This window comes from Pezoporus wallicus, unplaced genomic scaffold (assembly GCF_028554395.1).
Source record: "Pezoporus wallicus isolate ANWC-B61680 ecotype Strahan unplaced genomic scaffold, APGP_CSIRO_Pwel_v1 contig_12129, whole genome shotgun sequence".
Classification (NCBI taxonomy): domain Eukaryota; kingdom Metazoa; phylum Chordata; class Aves; order Psittaciformes; family Psittacidae; genus Pezoporus; species Pezoporus wallicus.
In genome coordinates, this window is record NW_026642642.1 from 860,424 (window position 1) to 884,556 (window position 24,133).

At 43.8% G+C, this 24,133-nt stretch overlaps 1 protein-coding gene across 2 annotated transcripts in view; it reads right to left on the minus strand.

Annotated features, from left to right (window-relative positions):
* Window positions 1–12,419, minus strand: part of CCBE1 (collagen and calcium binding EGF domains 1) — a 96,864-nt gene extending 84,445 nt beyond the window's left edge. For both annotated transcript variants that reach the window (XM_057431180.1, XM_057431181.1), the window contains exons 1-2: window positions 12,262–12,419; window positions 12,059–12,139 (exon numbers count right to left, since the gene is read on the minus strand). In XM_057431180.1, the coding sequence (XP_057287163.1) occupies window positions 12,059–12,139; window positions 12,262–12,362 (182 nt within the window). In that variant the 5' untranslated portion in view covers window positions 12,363–12,419. The remainder of the gene's footprint in view (window positions 1–12,058; window positions 12,140–12,261) is intronic.
* Window positions 12,420–24,133: the final 11,714 nt, after the last annotated feature.

Consider the following 24,133-nt stretch of genomic DNA (forward strand, 5'->3'; position numbering starts at 1 on the left):
TTCAACAAAGTTATTTGCTGTCCCTTATAAAAAGAATTCCAAGCTTTTTTTTTTTTTTTGAGAGTGTTTTCACAAATTTCTAAATTGTCAGTATTTACCCATAACTCATAAAATACTATGATAATACTTTATGTATTTCTTCATCCATTTTGCAGACTACACTTATCTAACTTATGTGCCTTGTGTAGAATTAGATGGTCAACCTTACCTCTCGAGGGAGGGTAAAGAGACTGTGAAGCCAGCTGATGTTTTACATTGCAAGCTATGCACCACTAATTTCTCCATAGAAAGATTACTCTTTGCCATACACTCGCTAGACCTGATGAATATTGCCCTGTATTTCTTCAAAATCTCAAGTATAACTTTTGACTTATAATAAGCATGTTAATTTTCCAAGAACAACCCACTTAAAAACTCAGTTGATAGCTTTGATTTTGCCTCTTCCACTTACAATATTGTGTACTCATTGCTTTAGATCCCAGCCCATTTGAAAATAATTTAAACTCTGGTTTACGTGCACTTACTATTGAATGGCTGCTTATATTAATACAGTGAATATAATTACTGTGCATTTCACCTTATTTAAATTCCAGCACAGATCGTCAGTTAAAATGGATGTGGTTAGAACTTAAGTTTAAAAAAAACCCAGAAGTACATGTTTTTAATAGCTAGATGTAGACTAAATCCTGTATGGTCTCATACTTCATTTGTTGAACCAGGATCAACAATGAAATCAACACAACATGATGGAAAACACTCTTTAAGTGAGAAGGATTTTCCAAACACAACTAAGATCTGAGATTACTGTCTACAACTGAAACTGTTTTTCCTTTGACTGTTAAACTGAGCTACCCTCAAGGAGATGCAAACAAATTGCTTTCTTTTCCTAGGCCAAAAAGAAACCGAGTCACCACTGTATGGATTCTGCTTTCTATTGTTTCTGCTGACAATTGGAACAAGAAATGTCAAAGTACTGACATTTGCTACTGTCAGTTTACAAAAGAAGCCACCATTAGTTTGAAAATTGAAACCGAGCAAAGAGAAAATGGACAACAGAGAGAAAAAATTTCTGAGCAAAATCTGGGGGAAGTTTTTTCTTTTACCGTAAATCAAAGTCAGCTCTGCTTATTCAGATGGCAGGCATTGATCTCAGCTTCTCAGTAAGCACGGAATTTAAAGAGGAACCCCAGAGTGATCATAGGAGACATAACGAACACAAGCAAAAGTCTCCAGAGCAGATCTTCTCCCTGTCACTGACTTAGCACAAATCAAGCCTTCTGCCATCCCCAACAGCTCCAGCTGAAGTGACACTCCTATTGAACACTCAGCAGTGACTCACACACTCAGAGAAAAGTCATCCCAGGACTCAGCACACTACGGTGGAGACAAAACTTAAAAAAAGATTAAACTCAGGGTTGTAAGAATTCAGCACAACCTCAATGAAACCCAAATTCACTGTGCCCCAAATGTCCACTCTGTGAATCAGTGGTAAGGGCCACACCAGGTATTTCGCACACCTGCATTTTGTGACCTTGTTGCACACATGCAGTAAGTGCTCTCTCAAACATGCAATGACAGTGAGACAGGCAAGCACAGCTGAAGTCTCACAAAACCTGTAAACCACTTGCTCTTTGTACTGGGCAATGGCTTTCACAGCAGAATGTGGGCACAGCAAAATATTCTTCTTTTCACAGCAGAATAACCTGATCTGGTTTTCCAAGTGTAATTTAAGTATTTCATGTTTAACTACTTCCCTAGAAAACTGCGCTATGACAACGAGTGAAGGCAATCCGAACTGAATGGGCAGTTTAAGTATCCGCCTGTGAGGTATTCCTCCTGCTGCCACACAGACTCACACTTCACAGAGAGGGAGAGAGATGTTCCAAGCTGAGGAAGGAAGGAAGGAAGGAAGGAAGGAAGGAAGGAAGGAAGGAAGGAAGGGAGGGAGGGAGGGAGGGAGGGAGGGAGGAAGGAAGGAAGGAAGGAAGGAGAGGGGTTGTCAAAGTGAGGATGCATCAGGTACTGTAGCTTAACTCCAAGTGTAGGTTTGGAGACCAGGCACCTTCCCTGGGGTGCGTTCATGTGTGTTTTTGTTTGGGTTTGGCTGATGTTTTGTTCTCCTGAGTTCTACTGAAATATATGCCTGGAAGCATTTAAATTATACTTCTTTGGTGAGTGATTACCTCCCTTCTATAACCCATGTATCTGTCACACAAGCAACCATGAAGATGTAATTTTTCTCTTTTTTACGCCTATATAATTTTTTTTTTTTGTTCTGTCTGCCTGCCCCATGCCCCTGTTTGTTTTGGTGTGCTTGCTTTCCCTTTCTCTTCCTTGCTGCTCTGTATTTTTATCCTTCCATTCCTGCTTTTTCTGTCTTGCTCATTTTTGACTGCAATCTGTGCAGAACAACCCAGCTGAATGTGACTATCACAATGGGAGCAGTAATACAAGTATTAATAATGTCCTGCTGTTAGCAAGAGAGACTGCAATCACTTTTGTAAGGACAAAGCCGCCTGACCTCAGGGAGCATATACAATACTTAGTATAATTACAAAAGTCATATTCCCTTTGGCAGCCTATTTTTATTACATGTTTTGTATCAGCGACAGGAGGCCCTGGGGCTACAATTTTGTTTGTCTGGAGTCTCTGAGCTAGACAACACGCTCGGGAAAGTCAGTTCATATTTAACCCTATATTCTGTAGATGGAAACCACAATGCAATGCACCTGGATTTCATTATCGATCAAACCAGCAAGGAGGGCACTTATCATTAAGCTCTTGGCTTGCCAGTTTTAAAGTTCTCCAAACTGCTTTGATGTGAACATCAAAAACTTCAGGGCTATGTGAAAAATCGTTTGCTAGACCTCATCCTTTAATTTTAGCACGTTCTACCTCAGTGCACCACTCACAGTAATTATGCAATGTTCTGAAAGATCACCAATTGTAATGGTTCCATGGCTGTACAGAGGAAACACTGCACAGTAAACACACAGCAGCACTGTATTTCGCTGCAGGAGGCTTTGCTGCAGCCAGTAGCACCCACACCTACTGAGATCACAAGTGTCCCTAACCTCAGCAAAGTTCAGTAAGAATTTAGATCCTTAGTCTTAGCACCTGAGACAGCAAAGTGACCCAGAAGTCATGGCGACCTGAATGTGACAGGGAAACCTACAGACGTGTGTGGTATCGGTGTTACTCTTAACTGACATATGTTCAGTACATGTCTCAGTAACTCTGAGCAATCTGTTCCCCTGGCAATCACACCAAAGAAAATTGAATCAAACTAAGGACTGACTGACATCAGAGCCATGATGCTTAAAAGTGCTCCTTTAAAAGAAATAGTGAGAAAAAATATCACGAAAGATGGGGAAAATATCTTAGCATCATTGCAGCATATCCTGTTTTGTAAAAAAGTAGTGTACTGAAGGAAAATTTTATTTGTATGCTGATAATTTTCAGGAAGATGTTTTAAACATATATATAAAATAGACAACAAAACCCTTTTAACTAGGGAGTGCTTCTGTTTGTTGCATCTCTTCATATACACCTTGCTGGAGAATATATTAATAGAATTACTACCAGTGAAAGTGCTCAGAGAGCAGCACTCCATGGCTGTGCTACATCACAAAGCTGCTGAACACATAATTTCATGATGATGGTCTGGTATGGAGCTCAAAAGGCCCTGTACTATATACGTATTTACAGGTTTCTTCCTAGGATGAATAAATTAGTATATTCTGACATGCCCCATTTTCAATCTGACCACCAAACAGCATTGCTGAAGCTCTTTCCAGTTGTGCTCACAGTCTACATGGGCAGATGCTGATGCTGCCCTGAGTGATGCAAAGAGATAGCACTTTGTGGCAATTCACCTCTGAGCTATGTGCAAGGAGGAGCTGTTAGTTTAGTGAAACATAAAGAAACTCTTTTGGCAGATGTAGAACTACAGCCTTTGTGTACGTTTAGCCTTCTAGAAGCAAAACAAAATTTGAAGTCATATCCACTCTTAAATTTTCTGCAAAATTCCACCATGGAGTGCATTTCCCTGCAAGACAACTGGAGATTAAACAGTACTTTTCTCTAATCATACCCATTTCTTGGTTTTACTGTTATATCAGTTGGGGCGCTTTCAATTCAACTAAAACAGAAATTGTCAGCAAAACTCCATAGAGGAAACACAACAGCAATAATAAAAAGTAAATCTCTAAAATAAATAGTCAGAAGATAAGATGACAAAACGTCATCCTTGCTTACTCCAGCTGAGAGCTGCAAAATTTTATACATCAATTATTTTTTTCCTGTTGGAAAGCTCTGCAACATGCTTGTCAAGTATCTGGGAACCAGGAATTGCATATGGTCCCAAAGGGCATGTTAGTGAAAGTGCTGCTCTTTGTGGAACAGTTACAATCCAACTTACTTGCAATTACTTTTATCTTTTAAGAATGTGCAAAATGATACAGTCTATAAAAACAGTAGGCTTCACCAGCAATATCAGCATTCAAGAGAGTAAAATACATGCTTTTTGGAGGCATGTGATCTCTGGTTATCATCAGAATCAAGTATGGTGTAAGTATACACTCAATTCTCTTCTGCAATGCATTTGAATTGTCTTTCTATTAGGAAGTGTAGAGCAATTTCTCACAGCAAAATTTAAAACCTGAAGAGTAGGGAGGGCCTCTGTAAAATACCTGTAGCTGCTAATTATCAGTTGAAGAAGCTGTCAACCTATACTAAAATGTATTAATCCTATTTAAAAGACCTTTTGCTTGTGAAATACTACCAAGGGAAAATTACTGATTAAGTTCTAAGTCAAGATTTAAGCCCCACAGCATGGGCCTTATTTGCAGATATAACTCTCAAAGATTTGCTTCATCTTTACAAAGATTTTATCATCATTAGATAGGACTATTCTGCCAAGCACTGTTATTCTAAACCTCCTACTCCCTGCTGGTCGTGCAGAAGAAAGAAGCAGAAGTAGCCCCTAACACTATGGGCACAAAATTAGGGAATAATATATTCCTTAAGGAACTTGCACACTTCACTTTCAGTAAAAAATGCAGGAAAGGGAGAATTCTCACTGTGGTGTCAGAGAAAGATGGATAATTTCTCTCACCAGGTCAACAGTCTATTTGTTTAAAAAAATCAGTTTCATCAACTAAACAAGTCATCTTTTTTTCAAGTTGAGTGGGAATTAGTCTAATAGTTTCACCTGAATAAAAGAATAAAACCCCTTCCCTTTGCCCATGAAGGCTAAAGTTTTCTTCCAGGTTACACAGACCCAGGTTCAAATTTATAAAAATATTCTTAAAAAATCCTGAAAAGGAACAAACCTCTTTTTTTTTTTTCAAGTCAATTTACAATATTTAAGTTTTTAGTAGACAAAGAGATTCTCACAGTCAGGGGATACAAATATTCTCATTTTCCCATCTGTTTCATGCTTGAATCTTTCTACAACTGGTGATGGGCCAACAGCTTCCCACTAGTAAACGTTTCTGTTAAGTCTTTGTATCATCTTTTTAATGATTTTCACTCCACTCTCCAAATTGTAATGGAAAATAATATTTAGCTGTCCTAATATACCGAAGTCAATAAGGTGATCAAGTTTTGCTGGTTTTAGAAAGGGAGCAACTCCAGTCGATAAACGTACCAGATTACATGTTGAGGCTCCTGAACTTGGAAGTGACATAACCACTATTGTCCCTTATGGGAACATAGTTACATGATTAGGATGAAGCAAGTAGATGTCTATTCCAGATGCTTCTTTTCCTTCTGGACCACAGGAATATTGTTCAGTAGCATTGTTTAAAATGAAAATGGATGAAGGACTGCTGCTAAGATGTACGAACTGAATTGTTACATGCAAGTGATAACAAACAGAAGCACTGAGCAGCAACATTATAGAATCATAGAATAGTTAGGGTTGGAAAGGACCTTAAGATCATCCAGTTCCAACTGTCTGCCATGGGCAGGGACACCTCACACTAAACCATATCACCCAAGGCCTCGTCCAACCTGGTCTTGAACACTGCCAGGGATGGAGCATTCCCAGCCTCCCTGGGCAACCCATTCCAGTGCCTCACCACCCTAACAGGAAAGAACTTCCTCCTTATACCCAACCTAAACTTCCCCTGTTTAAGTTTTAACATGTTACCCCTTGTCCTATCACTGCAGTCCCTAATGAAGAGTCCCTCTCCAGCATCCCTATAGCCCCCTTCAGATATTGGAAGGCTGCTATGAGGTCTCCACGCAGCCTTCTCTTCTCCAGGCTGAACAACCCCAACTTTCTCAGCCTGTCTTCATACGGGAGGTGCTCCAGTCCTCTGATCATCCTCGTGGCCTCCTCTGCACTTGTTCCAACAGTTCCATGTCCTTTTTATGTTGAGGACACCAGAACTGCACACAATACTCCAGGTGAGGTCTCACAAGAGCAGAGTAGAGGGGCAGGATCACCTCCTTCAACCTGCTGGGGCATGCTCCTTTTGATGCGGCCCAGGATACGGTTGGCTTTGTGGGCTGCAAGCGCACACTGAAGCCGGCCCATGTTCATTTTCTCATCAACCAACACCCCCAAGTCCTTCTCCGCAGGGCTGCTCTGAATCTCTTCTCTGCCCAACCCGTAGCTGTGCCTGGGATTGCTCCGACCCAGGTGTAGGACCTTGCACTTGGCATGGTTAAACTTCATGAGGTTGGCATCAGCCCACCTCACAAGCGTGGCGAGGTCCCTCTGGATGGCATTCCTTCCCTCCAGGGTATCAACCGAACCACACAGCTTGGTGTCATCGGCAAACTTGCTGAGGGCGCGCTCAATCCCACTGTCCATGTCAGCGATGAAGATGTTAAACAAGACCGGTCCCAACACCGATCCCTGAGGGACACCACTCATTGCTGGTCTCCAGCCGGACATTGAGCCATTGACCACAACTCTTTGTGTGCAGCCATCCAGGCAGTTCTTTATCCACCGAGTGGTCCATCCATCAAATTGATGTCTCTCCAATTTAGAGACAAGGATGTCGTGTGGGACAGTGTCGAACGCTTTACACAAGTCCAGGTAGATGACATCAACTGCTCTACCCCTGTCCATCAGTTCTGTAGCCCCATCATAGAAGGCCACCAAGTTGGTCAGGCAGGATTTCCCCTTAGTGAAGCCATGCTGGCTGTCACCAAGCACCTTGTTGTTTTTCATGTGCCTTAGCATGCCTTCCAGGAGAATCTGCTCCAAGATTTTGCCAGGCACAGTGGTGAGACCGACTGGTCTGTAGTTCCCCGGGTCATCCATTTTCCCATTCTTGAAAATGGAGGTTATATTTCCCCTTTTCCAGTCATCGGGAACTTCACCTGACTGCCATGATTTCTTAAATATGATGGCCAGCGGCTTCGCAACTTCATTTTCCAGCTCTTTCAGGACCCACGGATGGATTTCATCAGGACCCATGGACTCGTGCACGTTCAGATTTTTAAAATGGTCTCGAACCAGATCCTCTCCTACAGTGGGCGCAAGGTCTTCATTCTCACAGTCCCTGTGTCTGCCTTCCAAGACTTGGGTGTTGTGGTCAGAGCCTTTGCCAGTGAAGACCAAGGTAAAGAAGTTATTCAGAACCTCAGCCTTCTCCAAATCCTGTGTAGCCAGTTCCCCTGAGAGCTTCCTGAGGGGGCCTACATTCTCCCTAGTCTGTTTTTTATTTGCTATGTACCTGTAGAATCCCTTCCTGTTATCTTTAATACCTCCAGCTAAGTTTAATTCTAACTGGGCCTTAGCTTTCCTAACCTCGTCCCTAGCTTCCTGGACAACATCCCTGTACTCTTCCCATGCCACCTGTTCTTGCCTCCACCTTTTATAAGCCTCTTTTTTCATTTGACTTTTTCTCAGCAGCTCCTTATCCATCCAAGGAGGTCTCCTGGCCCTCCTGCTGCACTTCCTTGTAGTTGGGATGCAACACTCCTGAGACTGTAGCAGGTGATCCTTGAATATGAACCAACAGTCTTGGGCCCCTCTGCCCTCTAGGGCTGTATCCCATGGAACCTTCCGAAGCAGGTTCCTGAAGAGGCCAGAGTCTGCTCTCTTGAAGTCCAGGGCAGTGAGCTTGCTGCACGCTCTTCTCACCGTCCTGAGGATCTCAAATTCGAGCATCTTGTGATCGCTGCATCCAAGGCTGTCCTGGAGTGTCACATTTCCAACGAGCCCTTCCCTGTTGGTGAGCACGAGGTCAAGCACGGCACCTCTCCTTGTTGGCTCCTCTGTTACTTGCAGAAGGAAGTTGTCGTCTCCACAATCGAGGAACCTCCTGGATTGCTTGTGCCGGGCCGCACCGTCCTTCCATTCATGTAGTATAACATGCCACCAGATTGTTTCAAAATCTATCTGAGCATGACACAGATCGTCGCATTCAAACAGTAGAAGACAGCAATGTGATTGGGGCCTCATAGTCTCATGCTGCCCAAATTTCATCAAATTTGATTAATTTTACATGCAGTAGGAATTTAAAGTCTTATTGGACTATTACATTATCAACAAATCTACAGAATTTATTCTCTGTACCTACATGATGAGGTCACTGGGACTGGGTACTTTGTGGAGTTACATACAAAAGTTCAAATGAAATTTGCACTGAAAAGATATTGTACAAGCATCCACTGCTTTTTGCATCTGTTCCTCTGTACTCTTATGAAAATAAATACAGAAAACATCTAAAAAAATACAAATCAAACTAAGCCAAGGGCCAGACTGAATAGATTCAAAAAGGAAAAAGGCATCTAATTGTGTACAAGGTTGCTATGATCACAGGGAAAAATGCCAATATGTTCTCGGTGCTTGGCCCCACTTTTGGCTTGGCTCTCCATTTGGCTTATCTTTATTCATGAGTAAATCTGGTTAAAAATCATTTTCAAGAAATATTTTTTGGTGATGAAAAGATGCTATTTTTATTAAAGTGCTTTGCAAACATGCTGATTTTCATGAAAAATTCCATCAGGAGGAATAAAGGGATGAAATTGCTTTCAGTCAAGAATTTACTCTTTGGAAAACTAATTTAGCTCAGGAATTTTGACATCTGACTTCAAAGGTATATTTTTTTTAATTTAACTAATTGCACAGCAGATTGTTACTAGTGGCGGATGTTGCCTTATGCTTGACGTGTTGTGTCAGTTTGTTTAATTTCTACACAAAAGGTTCTTAGACCTAGAAAACAAATCAGGTCTGTATGCTAATAGTAAATAGCACCTGACATTAACTTACCCTTTTAAACTACCTCTAACAATGTATCTAAATGACTATATTGTTCAGAAATATTGTCATTATGAAATACTGTGAAAAAAAACAGTACAGGAACATAAATTATGAGATTTTGGAAGGATCTATATTAGAACACCAAAATCAAGTTTCTTAGAAACCTGGACTCAAAGGTCCCTAAACCACAGCTGAATTTCTACTCAGCTGAAGTGTTTTAAATGTTTGCAGTTATTTCTGATGTGAAGACTGAATCCCAATGTACCTGAATGTCCTACAAAACAAAATGCACCCCAAGGCACCACAGGATTAGTCAACACTTGCAAGTTTCCTGTCATCTTGTTAACAGCCTTAACCTCAACATGTTCATGAATCTTAAATTAAAATGTGTTCCACCAAGGTTAATCCTACACACCATCTGGAGGCACACCTCGAGACCAGGAGCAACAGCAATGCTGCTTTTTCCGTGAGGTTCACCATCATGGATGGGTGATGCTGCTGGTCCATGATCATAGAATCATAGAATCAGCTAGGCTGGAAAAGACCTTTAAGATCATGAAGTCCAACCCTTAAATAGATAGAGCATGGCAAACCTCAGATGGCAGAAACAGCTACACACAGCAGGACAGGTATGTCCTGCACGCAGATCTGCTCTGCTGAGCTGCATGCTTCCATTTCAGAGATGGACATCACAAAAGGTAGCTCACAGGGTGAGGGATGGAGCCCTCCTCACTTCCCCCTAAAGGTTAGACCTGGAAAGCACATGATTAAATAGAAATGGATTTTTTTTTTAATTTGTTAAAGCAAGTCAGGCCAGTGTTCATAGATACAGAAAAGATTTGAAAACATGAACCAAAACAACCTAGAGTTCAGTGCAGTGATTTGGAAATGCTCATTCACAGTCTGTGCTGGTTTGGGACAGTGAATAACTCGGGTTTGTGCAGGGGGAGAGCTATGAGGGGGAGGGAAGGCTCAGCAGAACAAGAGCCCAAAGGTCAGAAATACCTCAGCAAGGATGAAAGAAAGTACAAGTAGGACTTGGCAGCTGGACAGAGTCCTGTTTTCTTTGCACGGTGGCCTGCAGCAGTCGGTGGAGGCTGTGAAGTCCTTATCCGTCACACACAAAGCAGACCCAATTTTTGCTCAGATGGATTTGGGGACATGCAGTAACTAGTCATGTGCATGCTGCTTTATGCAGCTCCTACTATGGCTTTTTCCTTCAGTAAAGGAAAGAAACACAACCTTGTTCACCCCAGTGCTCTGCTCTCACACCAGAGATGTGCTGCATGTCTAACCAAGTACTCCCCTTCCCTGCAAAACCTACACACTGCATCTCTCCAAAAAGCGCTGCATGCTGCTCATAAGCAAGCATTGCCTCACCTTCACAGGGAGAGGAGAGAGAAGGTAAGGGAAGCAGGGAAGGGTGGTCTCCAGTCCCCACAGAGCCCTTCCCAGGGTTCATAAGGATGCTACTGCTGCTGAGAACGGGGCAGCAGCATGACAACTTCCTATCTGGCTGTGGCTGCCAGAGGGCATGAACCAGCTCTAAGCATGAGTGAGGGACAGCACTGCTGCATCGTGTGTCTGCAGCTCGCTGGTACTTATGCCAAACAGAAAGCACTCTGGGAAGAAATGGATGATCTCTGTAACACTTTTCACAAGCGTTAATGTGCCTTATCGTATTTTTGGTATCTAAGTGGCTCCCTGCCACACGCAGGCATATACACACAAGGCAGAGAGAGCACAGGCGCCTCCACAGAATTCCTCACAAGAGGCAGCTCTCATAAATGAGACATCTCGTCTGTGGGGATGGGACTAATCAGGGGACATCTGCAAAGGGATGCATGTGTGCTCATACATTGTGTGTATTTCTCCAAAAGTACAACTACTGTCAACTGTTCAGGTCAGTTGTCATCATTATAACAGTTTTAAAATTCTTCTGAGAAACAGATGATGTTTCTCAAATGCACAGCTGAAAAATGAAAACTGATGGTTGGATTCATCTTGCTTAATTTGGGAGGCCTCTGCCTAAGTCTGCCCCAGAGCTGGTGGCCGAAGAACTTATGCATTCTGAGAGAATGATTCATCTACCTAAAAGTAAATGTCTTTCTGGTGGCATACATCTACCTAAAAGTAAATGTCTTTCTGGTGGCATAAATCCCATTGATCTCACTGTTTATCCTGCAACTGATGCAGCTATAGCTCCAAGGCACTCCTAGGCGTCCAGAACAGAGGAAGCCTCTCTTACTGTATCCGTGACTGATAGCCAGGACACCACAATCAGAACCACACACATCCTCTCCAGCCGTGTCTTTGAGGTGACATGTGCGCAAGTTACCACAACCTTTCACTGGGGCGACAGCAGGACTTGTTAAGGGAGATGCTGGACACCAGAGGGATGTGACCAAGTTACCGGTACTCCAGCTCATGGGGGTGGCAGCAGTGCCTGGGGCTGTTAGCACAGAGCAGGAGGCAGACAAACAGATGCCACAGCGGCTGTCCCTACGACCTACATCAACACTCTGCTCTCCCCTGGGGTGGTGAGGCGCCTTCCCCGCGGGCAGGGAGCCCCGGTCCGCCGCCACGTGTGTGCCCCGATCCCCCGGGGACGGCCACGCGTTTGTCCCGATACCCTAGTCCTTGGCCACTCGTTTGTCCAGATCCCCTGGTCCATTGCCACGCGTGTATCCCGATTCCCCTGTCCATAACGACACGTGTGTCCCGATCCCCCGGTGACAGCCACGCGTGTGCCCCGATCTCCGGATCCATGGACACACGTGTACCTCGCGGCTTCCCCTTCGCACCCTCGCCCTCCGCGGCCGCGGGGCTCACCTGAAGCAGGTGGTAAGCTCGCCCGTGGGTTTCAGGCAGGGGTACCGTGTGGTGGCGATTTTGTTTTCGGAGCAAACCTCCCTGCAAGGCGGGCAGTCGGGTTATTAAAATGAAAAAAAAAGGGAAGGAAAAAAAGGAAAAGGTGATGGATGGGGGAAACGAGCAGGATCGGGAGCGCGGGTTCCGCGGCTGGGGACACCCACCTGTCGCCGTCCTGTGGCTCCTCCCGGTAGGTCCAGGCGTGCCCCAGCGCCAGGAGCAGCAGCAGCCGGAGCGGGGCCAGGCTGCCGGCCGGCCGCCCCATCGGGCCGCCTCTCCCCTGCGCGCCGCGCCGGCTCTGCCCGCCCCGGCCGGCGGCGGGGCTGCGCCGACCCGCCGCTCCTCCCGCCCCGGCGGAGGGCCGCCCCCCGCGGTCGACAGATGTGCCCGTGGGGAGGGGCCGCGCCCGCCCAGATGTGCCGGCAGATGCGGCCCCATGGCGGGGCGGGGCAAGGAGGGGCTGCGGCGGCGGCCAGATGTGGACGGGTCGCGGCAGATGTGCGGCGGGGGTAAGGAGACATCAAACCCCGGCGGTGCTCTCCCGGCCGCGGGGAGCACGGGGAAATGGGGGGTGCCCGCCGCAGGGCAAAAAGAGACGGAGAGGTCCAAAACTGTGGGGGTGATCTGCGCCTCCCGGGTACATCACCGCTGATGCTTGCCAGATTCGGCTTTATCTCAAACCTCTCTCCCAAAGGAACGGAACGGTTCAAAGCATCTCTGCTGTGACGGCTGTTTATCCTTGTGTATGGCTGCCACTTCCCCACCATTCATAAAAATGAAATTAACGACAACAAACCTGGATAAAGTAGTGCATCAGGTCTGGCCCGTTATACTATATCCTGTTTTCACGGTTAAACTGCCCAGGACCAGAGGAGCAAACCTGCAAAACCACGTTGTCTTTGCAAAGTGTTTGGCTGTTGCGTTGCCTTTGATCATCACAGAACTTCCGACAAGTATGAAAGGCTCCAGGGAAATGAGGGTGTGCAAATCAGCCTTACAAGCACTTTCACCTGTAGTATAAATAACCTCATTTCACAGACAGAAAAATCAGGGAAACATGAGCAACAGACTGTACTCATGTATTATTCCAGACAGAAAGGTCAGGGATATGCAAGTAACAAACCGTAACTCCTCTGTTAAAACAGCACAGAAGTAATCATAGGATGTAAGAAGACTTCAGCAACTCCCCTTCTATTTTCTGCCCTGCCACAGGCAACATTTGAACAAGCCACTTCACTGTTCTGTACCTCAGTTTCCCATCTGCAACAGAAAGACCTGAATATAAAAATAAACAAACAAATACATAAATATTGCAGATCCCCACAGATGAAGCAGCTATGATTAAGTGTTAATCCCTTTGATATGCTGTCCAGCACCCAGGAGGCAGCTCACGATAGATGGACTCTTTCTTACTTGAGAAATTCTGGGACTTGTCAGAAGTTTTCCCTGACTTGCTCAGCATCTGCTGTCACCATGGTCTGCCATGTGTGCTGTTAACTTTCAACTCCAAGGTATTTCTCTGCTCATGGTGCCATTTGTGTGTTCTCTTTATTCCTCTGTTCAGTTAAAGCAAAGGAGTTCTGCACAGCAGATTCCCCCCCCCCCCCGGTTTTTGTTTTTCTCTGTTGAGAGGATGTTTTAGATGTTTATTCCATTGTAATTACTGCTTTTCCTTTGTACAAATAGTAAGTAAGTAAAGGCAGGATTTGCTGTCTTGATGCCAGAGAAAGCTGTGGATGTTTCTTGCAAGGCTAAGCGCTTGTATTGCTCAGACAGCTGCTCCTGATTCAAAGATAACAGGAACAAAAGCAGGACCTGAGTACTTGGACCCAAGCACTCAGGAGACACCTGTCTCCGCATCATCTTCTTTACCCCCCTGCTCCAAGCAGAAAGTATCTAGTGACAAGGTCTGAAACGAAGAGTGTTTTTCACTGCTGTAACCCCTGCCATGTCTGTCTTTAGATAACAAAGGATTTAATTTACCATATCCCAGAAGTGGTCCCAGTCCCTCTGAAAGCTGAGGTTTTTGAAGAAACTGAATCGTATCCGAGCACAGAGCCAGAATCCTTTGGGTGATTTTCAACCCTGATCCAACTGTCATGACTGTGGAAGGACTCTGATTTTAAAAGGAGCCCTATACAGGCCTGGCATGAGTATGTTCCCAAAAAGTTATTTCTTACCCAAAACTTCTGCCATTGAATGCAGATCTCATTCACTACCTGAATTGCTTAACTCTGCTCTCTGCCTTTTCTTTAAATCCTACCACCCACATAGCACTGTATCAACATAATGTACTATCTTTTTAATTAAAAGTATTATATCAGCTTACACATGTATTTATTTAACTCATGCAAACAGCCATGTTAATTTAAACACACTAACCTGCAGGTGGAGGTAATCCTGTACTCAACTCTTTGCCAAAGCAGGGCCCAAAGCTTAATATATAAAAGTGAGATCAATAATTGATACAAAAGAGAGGTAAAAAGAGGTTAAACAGCCCCATACTTTGCAGTTGGTGACTCTATTACAGCTGCAAACATTAAAGTTGAGGGGTTTGTCATTTTTCTTCAACAGCTTCACCTCGCCTTTAATGACCATGCAGCCAAGGCCATACTGAGAGCAAGGCTTGCTTCCTGGGAAGTGTTGAAGGCTGGCGGTGGTTGAGGAAACACTGAAATGATCTTGTTGCCTCAGGGAAGAAATGATCTGGGACTGTTTTCACATATAGTAAATAAGCTGAATGTGATTTCTCGTGCGAGGGAAGCTTTCCCTTGTGCAGGGTCATGTTAGTTTTGACTTGTCCAACTCAAAGAATGCATGAAGTTGATTAAGCTGCACACTGAATTTTGGAATGATCTCAAAGAAGAATAAGGAATTCAGTGTAGTAAAGTGCTTTATCAGAAGTTTTATTTACACTTGCTTATATAGGAAGATGCATTGTTTCCTGCAGTTCATTCATAATGATGCTGTTAGATTAATAATACAAATTCAAGTTTCTTTTCTGGATTTTGCTGGTAAATGGAATAGCTCAGAGGTGAACTTTGATCACTGCCTCCAAAGAGGGTCTTTCAGAAGCCCATTTCCATAGTGGAAAGGCACCACCTCTGCACACTGCCGAAAAGGAAGAGAGCAGTGTACAGGGCATCCCTGCCTCTTTTGTGGTCTTCTGTGTCCAGGAAGAGCTCACAAGAATCTTGAACAGTTATTATACTACCATACTACTCATGGACCTCCATCAGAGGTGTTCTATGAGTCTCAGCACAAATGCACAGAGAGGTTTGAAAGTTTAGTTGTGATCCTGAACATAGAAAATTAAGTTGCTCTAATTCCTGTCCTCAGCTTCAAAGTACTACACCCATCATGGTTTTGGGGGGTGAGGGTGTTGGGTTTTTTTGTTTGCTCTTTTTCTCAGATGTTTCACTGGAATTATGCCTTGTGATTTCTCTTAATCCGTTTACAAGCAACATGTTTATCAGTGCATTTTCCATCTGCTTCAATAAAAAACAAGTAACCAGTTATTGTAAATAGTCTTAATCCACTACATCATTGTGTTTGCATCAAGCGCCTTGGTGGCAATTCCACCAGATCTCCAGCTGTCCTCATAGAGATGACTGTAGGGAGGGATCAGAGCAGGACTGAAGGTGTAAACAAACAGAAAACAGAGGTCCTGGGATACCACAGCTTTGAAAGGTCTTGTGCTGGTCATTCCTGAGCTAGTTTCCCTTCCAGGTGAATGACCAGACAGAACCTGTGTAGAGCCAGACCTGTACTTCCAAGGAATATTGCACATTCCAAGCTCAACTGTTGAACACTCCCCCGGGCAATGCAGGGATTTCCCACACTGTTTCAACTCCAGGAGGCATCTAGACCAGTGTCCCATCTTAGAAAAAAGCCAGAACCAGACAGCAGAGATTAAAACCAAAGAGATGTCCTGAATAATTGCATCTATCTCCCTTGAGAGAGGTGGAATTCTGAGTAGCCTGGTCTGTAAAAGGCTGTGTGAAGCAAGGGATAAACAGGCAGAGCAAAGGCAAAGAATGAAAGATGTCAAAGATGATCCATGAGTCCACCAGGAGCAAGCCTGGGATGGTAAGAAAGAGGGTGAAAGGACAGAAAGAAAAAGAGGAAGAAGGAGAGGAAAACCAGAGAAGAGAAAGGAGCTGAAGAAATGTCAGGGAACCTCGCAGCAGGGGCTGAGGTCTTCCCAGGACTAAACAGGTATTACATCCTAAAAGAGGATGGTAAAGCAGCCAGCACAGCATCTTTCAGAGCAGGAAATATGTAGGTGGGGGTGCTGAGAAGACAGCAGCATGGTCACAGCTGCACTCAGTTATATTTGGGTGGCAAAGGACAAGAGGACAAGGAGAAGAAGGGGGAAGGCACGTACGCTTATCTCTTTGTTCTAGTTATCCTGGTTTATCTTGAAAAGATGGGAAACTGTGAAAGTTAAAATATTTTATTTACTTTGCTTAGTAGGTACAAGGTGTTACCGTACCTCTGACCCCAAATATGGCACAAATCGTACATTAAATAAAAATACTGAGGCAGAGAGATGATACTTCTCATCGCAAACACTACTACTTCCCTTAATCCATCTAGGAGACAAAAAGTCTGTGCTTTCCATGAAAGGCATTTTTAGTAAAACATGTTAGTGATGGACAGAGGTAACTGAAATACGATGCAACTGTTTTTAAAATCGACATGGAAAAAAGCACCTTGGAAAACATGCAACAGTGACCATCAGGCATTGCCTCCAGAGAGCATCACAGCTACACAAAGATTAACCCAGAGTGCTTCTCCATTTCGCAGACAATTACAGGGCTCATCTTAGACTAGCAGCAAAAATAAACACCTTTTTGAAAATATCAGCTAAAACAAAGCACTGCTGACTGAGCAGAAAAGAGGTAAATGAGAGCTCTAATCTACCAAAACCAAATACTGATGGATACATGGGACATGGCATGACACTAACCAGAGCTGACTTATTTTCTCGAGGGTTAGGTTTGAATTACATTTTGTTATAAGAGATTAGAGCTGAAGAATGTGAAATCTTCCACGGCATCCCAGCTATCAAACACCATCCGCCTCTGAGGTGTGTATGTGCTTCCTGTCAGCCCTGGCTCCTTTGACAAGGCTTGGGCCATCGCTCTAAGTGCACAGACAGCAAGATAAACAGATCCCCCTTACCCAGGCATTGTAATAGCTTTTGAGGTTTATGAGGTTTTCCACCTGAAGTAGCAATTGCTCCTGTGGTGATATCCCATAGCAGTGCTGTGCTCTAGAGGCCCTGGGTGGTAACGAAGGCTTTGGAAGGTCACTGACCAAGAAATCCCTTTTTAACCATAGACGCACATATACCTGCACAGTTCTCACATGTATAGAAACAGAATAGGTGAGAAACTACATCTGAAAATACAAATTGAACCAAAATTCGAGCACTCATTTTTTTGTTTGCAAACACACATCGTGATGGCAGCACAAAGGAAGAAGGTCCCAGGAAGTATTCCCTTTTTTCCCAAACACATTAGGTGACCCTTTAATTTAAAAAGCTCTGGAAGCCCTGTTTTATCACACAAGTTACTGCCAAAGGAAGTGCAACACACAGGGTTGCTGCATGTGCATGCCACCAAGATAGCTCATGCATGGCCAGACTCTAACACACACCCCTCAACTTTTATCGCAATGGATCCCCAGCAAGGTGGAGGGGTTGTCTTTGAAAACTGCCCACCAAAAACTTCAGAGAGAGGCATAAAAGCTTGAGCAAGAGCAGACTTGAGTGAAAGGTCTGAAAAGATTAACTGAAAATTTACAGCTAAAGGGTGTTTTGTTTGCTTGTTTTTAATTACATATAATTAATCAACAAGCCTTTGTTTTGGAATATGAAATGCTGCTCACAGAACAAAGTTTTAGTCAATGGTCTGCAAAGGCTAGGAAGGATGTTCCAGTAAGGCATCAAACCACATATGGGGAAGACATCAGAAAAGAATGGATGAAGCAACTATCCAAAAATCTGGTTTTCAACATGCCCATGCACACACATGCATGCAATTTCCATACATACAAGCAATCAAAACAACAGAGAAAATGCTTTCAAGTACTTCCTCTGACTCAAACTGCTTGCATGACCTTGGGTAAATGACATAGACCCAGACCTTCCACAGTCTAAATACCTCTAAGCAGGTCCTAATCTCTGAACCTCAGCACACCATCTACCACATGACCTAATCTCTTCTTTCATACCTTTGGCCAGGTTTGCTTATGTAAAGTCTAAGGTATTTATTTGAGGGTGAAATTTGACCCTGATGACAGTATCAAAATACAAAATATGTATCTTTAAAAGTGTAAAATATGACTGTTCTGTATATAAACGGATATTTCAAGCTATCGAATAAATAAGAAATCATGATGCAGATCTCTTTGAGGAGTGCTGCACACTGCAACGCTCATTTCACTGTTTTTTTCTGTTAAACTATAGCTTCTCTGTTATGGACCCATCCACAGCAAGTCACAGTAGTTCAGATATCTGCTGCCCATGAAGCCTCCTGAAGCCTCGTATCAGAGCAAAACTATCTTGCTGTATAGCAGGTTTGCAGCTACAGGTTGACACAGCCCAAGGCAGCTCAGGTATCTGTGGTTACACATGTGGAAAAGCTTCTTTTCCATAGCTCTCCTCAGCATTGCTTTAAAGCACTGCCCATATTCAAAGCTACACAGGGAAGCTGAGGAAGCTCTGTGACAAGGGGGAAGCAAAGCAGCCCTCACACAGCTCTGCTTATGGCAATGCTTGGAGCCTGCGCCAAAGCAAATGCAGGCTGGAGACCCTGTACACGTGCCCCTGCTGTGGCATCTGCCCCAGCTGTATTTTCTTTGGCTCAAGTTCCTGCAGAGATATGGGCACTCTCCAATGGCAGACGCATTAACACGGATGGGACTAGATGGAAAGCCCGAAGTTTTCGAGCCCTGTTGTAGAGCTCAGAATTCTTGTTCATGTAATTATGGTCAAAGCCAGGTACAGGGAGGCTTGAGAGATGTGTGGGTATGCCACAGACTTTGAAATCTGCCTCTCATGGGGTGCTAACTGTACCTGTCCTCCCTGGAAAAGCAAGGACACACACGTGTGCATGCACTCCCACCCACCCTCCCTGACCCTTACATCTAAATCTACTGACAAAGGAATGTTGTAACTTCCATGTAATTTATAAGTGGGTGAATGGAATTTACTCAAACAAAACCCCTCCAGTCACAGACCGAGGCAGGTTATTTAAGCTGACAATCAACCTGGTGGGATAGCGGAAACAGCAGCTTTACACTGGCAGCGCAGTTTTCCCTGCCATGGAAATAACAATGTTTTATGCCTTCCATCTCGTAAGGTGTTTTTGTCACCTTATTAGTACTGATACTTCTTTTCCCCTCCAATTTCCTTCTAAGTGAGGTAGCTTTTCCTGGAGTTTCACTCTCCCCTTTGGTGCAACACATGTAACTCATCACAGAAATGGGCTCAATTCAGACCAGTCACCCATTTCATTGAAGTTGATCTGGCAAAACACAAGTGAAAAAAAGAAGAATACGACCTTCACTCTGCGGCTTGTGACAGCTCACTCACTGCTTATTTATTCTGCACTCCTTGCAAAAACACTCCACACATTCAATCACATCTCAAAGAAAGGGGTCAAAAGGCAAGTGTTTTTAAAATGTCTCAGTTAAAGAGTCCCTTCCCATTAATGCCATGCTGGTTGTGTCAGAGATAAAAGACTGTTTTCCATGTGGACTGACTGACAAATCCACAATAAATTACTCAGGAATAGTCTCTGGCAAATTTATTGCAGGAAAATGAATCTCCAGACATCCCTCCATGATCTGCAGTGAATGCTGTGTAATTCTGCTGATGACTGTGCAAAAAGTATACAAAAATATTTCAATCTTTTAGTGCCTATCTCAAGAGCAATGGTAGTGCTTCTGACCTGATTACAAGAGTAGACATCCAAAGATGAAGTTTAAGGCAGTGGCATGGGACACACGTAGGGAGTAAAAATCAGTGATAGGGGAAAAAAATACAAAATCTATTCTTTTGAGCTTGCAGAGTGCGGATTTTAAGTGATCAGTGATGGATGTGTGAGACTTCAAAGTTTGTTGAGCACAGGCAGGGAGCAAATGGAGCATGACGGGAAAGATGGGAAAATCCACGGTCAGATGTCCTTTACTGAAGTGTTGATTGTTAGGATAAATACAGAATTTTATATTGAGAAGGATCTTTCTCTCCTAAACAAGCAATTTACATCTGGTTTGACTTCAGGCTAGAAGTGTCCTAATCCTTGTCTATCACTAGAAAGATGATAGGCCTCAGCAAGTAATTGTGGTACTTTACACAAATGAATCTGAGACACATTTACCCCTTTGCAAGTACTTTTATTACAGTGGTCTTGATCTCCTGTGTGCCTTGCATCCTGGGAGCAGATCTTTTGAAACTCATCACTCTTAACTCCTTATACGCTCACCCCAGCACCAGTGCTGCCTTTTGCCATATGGCTTCTGCTCCCCTTCTCGTCTGTACCAATTGCACAACTTTACAGCAATCATTAGGTTAAATGGAGGAGAAGGGCATTTCTGGAGACAATCCCACAGTTCTGTTCCTGTTGTCCATTCACATATCCACATTGCACTCTGAATATGCAGTAGCAACTTGGGGAGTATCTCCTCCAAGCTCAAAACACAGGAAACTGAAATCTCATAATCTCCTGTCTGACCTTCACTGCCCGGTGTCCAAATGGGACATAGCAAGAGCCTGCAGAAGTTCAGCAGCAGCTGTGAAGGGCTTGAGCTACTCCAGAGTATGGTTTCTATACCTCCTCTGTTCTACTTGCAGGCATTTGCACGGGGAACAACTAAGAATGAAAGCTGAAAACAGACATCTTTTTTTTCTACCTGAGGCTCTTTGGACGTGGAGGCTGTGCAGAGCAGCCCTGATGTTATCAGTGCTGCCCTCACTGATCACTGTGTTTCCAGTGCTGATGCTCACAGCTTGAGTGACCATGATAAAATAAAAGCAATTAGATCCACTGAGGGACTCACCAGCAACACTGAATGCATGGGGTGGTCTTTGTACAGAACCAGGAACAGAGAGAGGTTCAAGTACCTGCTTCCTCACAGCTGGTGGGTGAGCCAGTGGGATGCATATCCCCAAAACTCTATATTGACAGGAAAGTCAGCAGGTATTAGGCATGCCAAGACCTTCCAGGACATGGGCCTCACTCTTTTGATGCCCCCCTCGATTGGACCCCACAGCGTACTGACAGTGCCTGGTGATTAAAAATGTACGTCTTCCAGGTGTCTTCAAAGGCAATACATAATGAGGGCTTTAAAACCTAGGACACTGATAACAGGAATCCAAGCACTTACAAAAGATAAAATAAGAAGTCAGTCAGTTCTATTTAAGTGCTTAACAATGTTCAGCATCTCCAGCAGAGCTCTGGAAGGAGCAAAACACTGGAGAATTAAGTTACTTTGTTCTTGTAATTCCAAATGGTCCTTTGCAGCCAGCAAACTGTATTTCTCTGTTTTGCTATTTATCAAATAATGGCTTTTCCAGCATCATGCCTCAGCCAAGGGAAAAAAAAAAAAAAAGGGAGAGATATACGGACTATCTGTTGAACAACATTTAGTTTGATTTTGATTTCTCAAACAGGTGAGGGTCATTTCAATACTCCAGAAATTGAGACTTTTTACATTATGACTGTGTGACTAATACTTACCAAAATTAGGTCAATTATTTTCCTGCCTAAAAAGTAACGGTCGTTAAAAACAAGAGAAAATGAAGGAACAATCCTGACAGTATGTCATTTCTACCAAACAAGGGAAATCAGCAGTGCATACCTTGGCACTTAGCTGAACGAAGCTGCCTTCCCTTACTGACTCTTCCTCCAGGCATTGAGTCCAAGTATTTCCTTGGAATATGTTCCTAGTGTGTGCTGGAGCTATTTATACTCTACAACACATATTTTTGGATTAAATACATCTAGGTGGCTAGTTGCCACAAGAGCAAAGGGGGTTCAATGAATGTTTATGAAATATTACACTTGGGATAAGGCGTTTCCAAGCCAAGCAGCCCATACAAGCAAACAGGCTGTCAGACATGGTGTGAGCAGGCATAGCACAGAAACTGAGTGATGCATCAGCCTGGCCTTGCTGTCCTGGTGTCTTCTATCTGTTTTGACGAAGGATTCCTCCAGATCCTCACCCAGGCCCCAGGCCAGTACTAAGGAGCAACCAAGGAGCAGATCAGAAGGGCTCCTCAGATTATTTAGTACCTTCCCTGATTCCATTGGCTGAAGTATGTCCCATTGCCAGCCAACTGCCTCCCACAGAGAAGATATGTTTGAGGAGCATCTCTTTGATACCTCTTGTCAGCCACTGAAGTCTCCCAGCTTCTCTTAGATTTGTGGTTTTTATGAGATTACCCTGCCCTCTAAGGCATTTTTTTCCCCAGGCTTGCTGCATTCTCCTTGATGACTTTTTCCTCTCTGTCTTTCCATCCATCCATCCATCCATCCATCCATCCATCCATCCATCCATCCATCCATCCATCCGTCCATCCATTCATCCCAGATTTCTCACTCTCCTACTCATGTTGCCATTGGTGCCTTCTTGCCCACGGCAGCACTGGTTTGGAACTGGAGCGACAATTTCCCAGTGTGGCATCCCAGGGACTGGTGGCATCCACAATGGATGCAATTAAAGTATAACAGGACCTTGTCCCATTAGCCATACAGTCTGAACAGAAGTGAACACGTATTTTTGGCTAATGATTAGATACGCCAGCTATGCTCGTGCTGCTCTGCAATGAAGGGTGGGTAATCATTAATAGCACATTAGTTCATACATCTTTATTCTTTAGTTGCTTCTAATTTACTTCAGTCTTTACTAATCTCAATAAAACATGTGGTCATTCAGCACGTGTCATGCAACCCTAGCTTGTGCTAATAAAGCCCGTGGTATATCTAACATGCAGATGCTGCCAAAACTCTGACGCTGACTGAAAGAGCGTCAATCATGCCTTTCTTAACGTGAAATCCTTTTAGTTCCAAAACATGCACTCTGGTGATGAAATAGGGTATTTCTGGTGATGAAACAGTATATATAATACTGCTATATATCCTACTGGCCCCATTCAAGAAATACACTGCAGGATTTTGCTGCTCTGAAACATTAAGACTTTGAACTAAGGCATGAGTGAGCAGGGGAAGGGGAAAGTGCGAGATGATTGTTTTCAGTAGCATCAGCTGCCAGCTGGAGGCTCTGGGGAGCTGCCTCCTCCTGTGGCTGTGGGTCAGGGGGGACATCACCCCAGCAAGATGCTAAACCCCCAGCTGGTGTCAGCCAAGCCAAGAAGGCTGAAGGGAGGGGTAAGAGAAAAAAGGAAGAAATCTCAAGCTATAGGTTGAACTGCATAATAATATAAATGATATATAACATCCTATCCTGGTGGGAGGACTGCTTTACAAGAACACAACCAGACTGACACTGCAGTGAATTTTTTCAGTGTTAATTCGTAAGCAAATTACAAAACCATGTAACCCAAATCTTTCTGGTTCAAAATATTTGGATCCATGTAAATGCCCATGATGTGCTCATCTGACTGAGCTGCAGAGAGCACAGCCAGAGCAGAGCAAAGGAGATACAACAAACCGATGCATGGCAAAATTTCTGCGTGAGGATTGAACACATAAACTGAACAGGGCACAATGGCAGTGGAAAACTGCTCATGGTATTTCAGCATCTGTGAGAACAATAAGACATGTAAACAGAGGGAAATACATGTGTCTTCAATGTCTTTTTTTGTCACATCAGCAAGTAGAAATCTGGAAACAGAGACAAAAGCAATAAATTAGGACTGAATACAACATGGATATTAATTTTTTTTTCTCCACAACTCTATGAAAGTGCCAAAGTTAAACAATTCTGTCTTCTTTAGACACGTGTTCCAAGTCCTGCCTACTCTTGTGGGACTCCATGTATGAAAATCTCTGTGGCAATGTCATC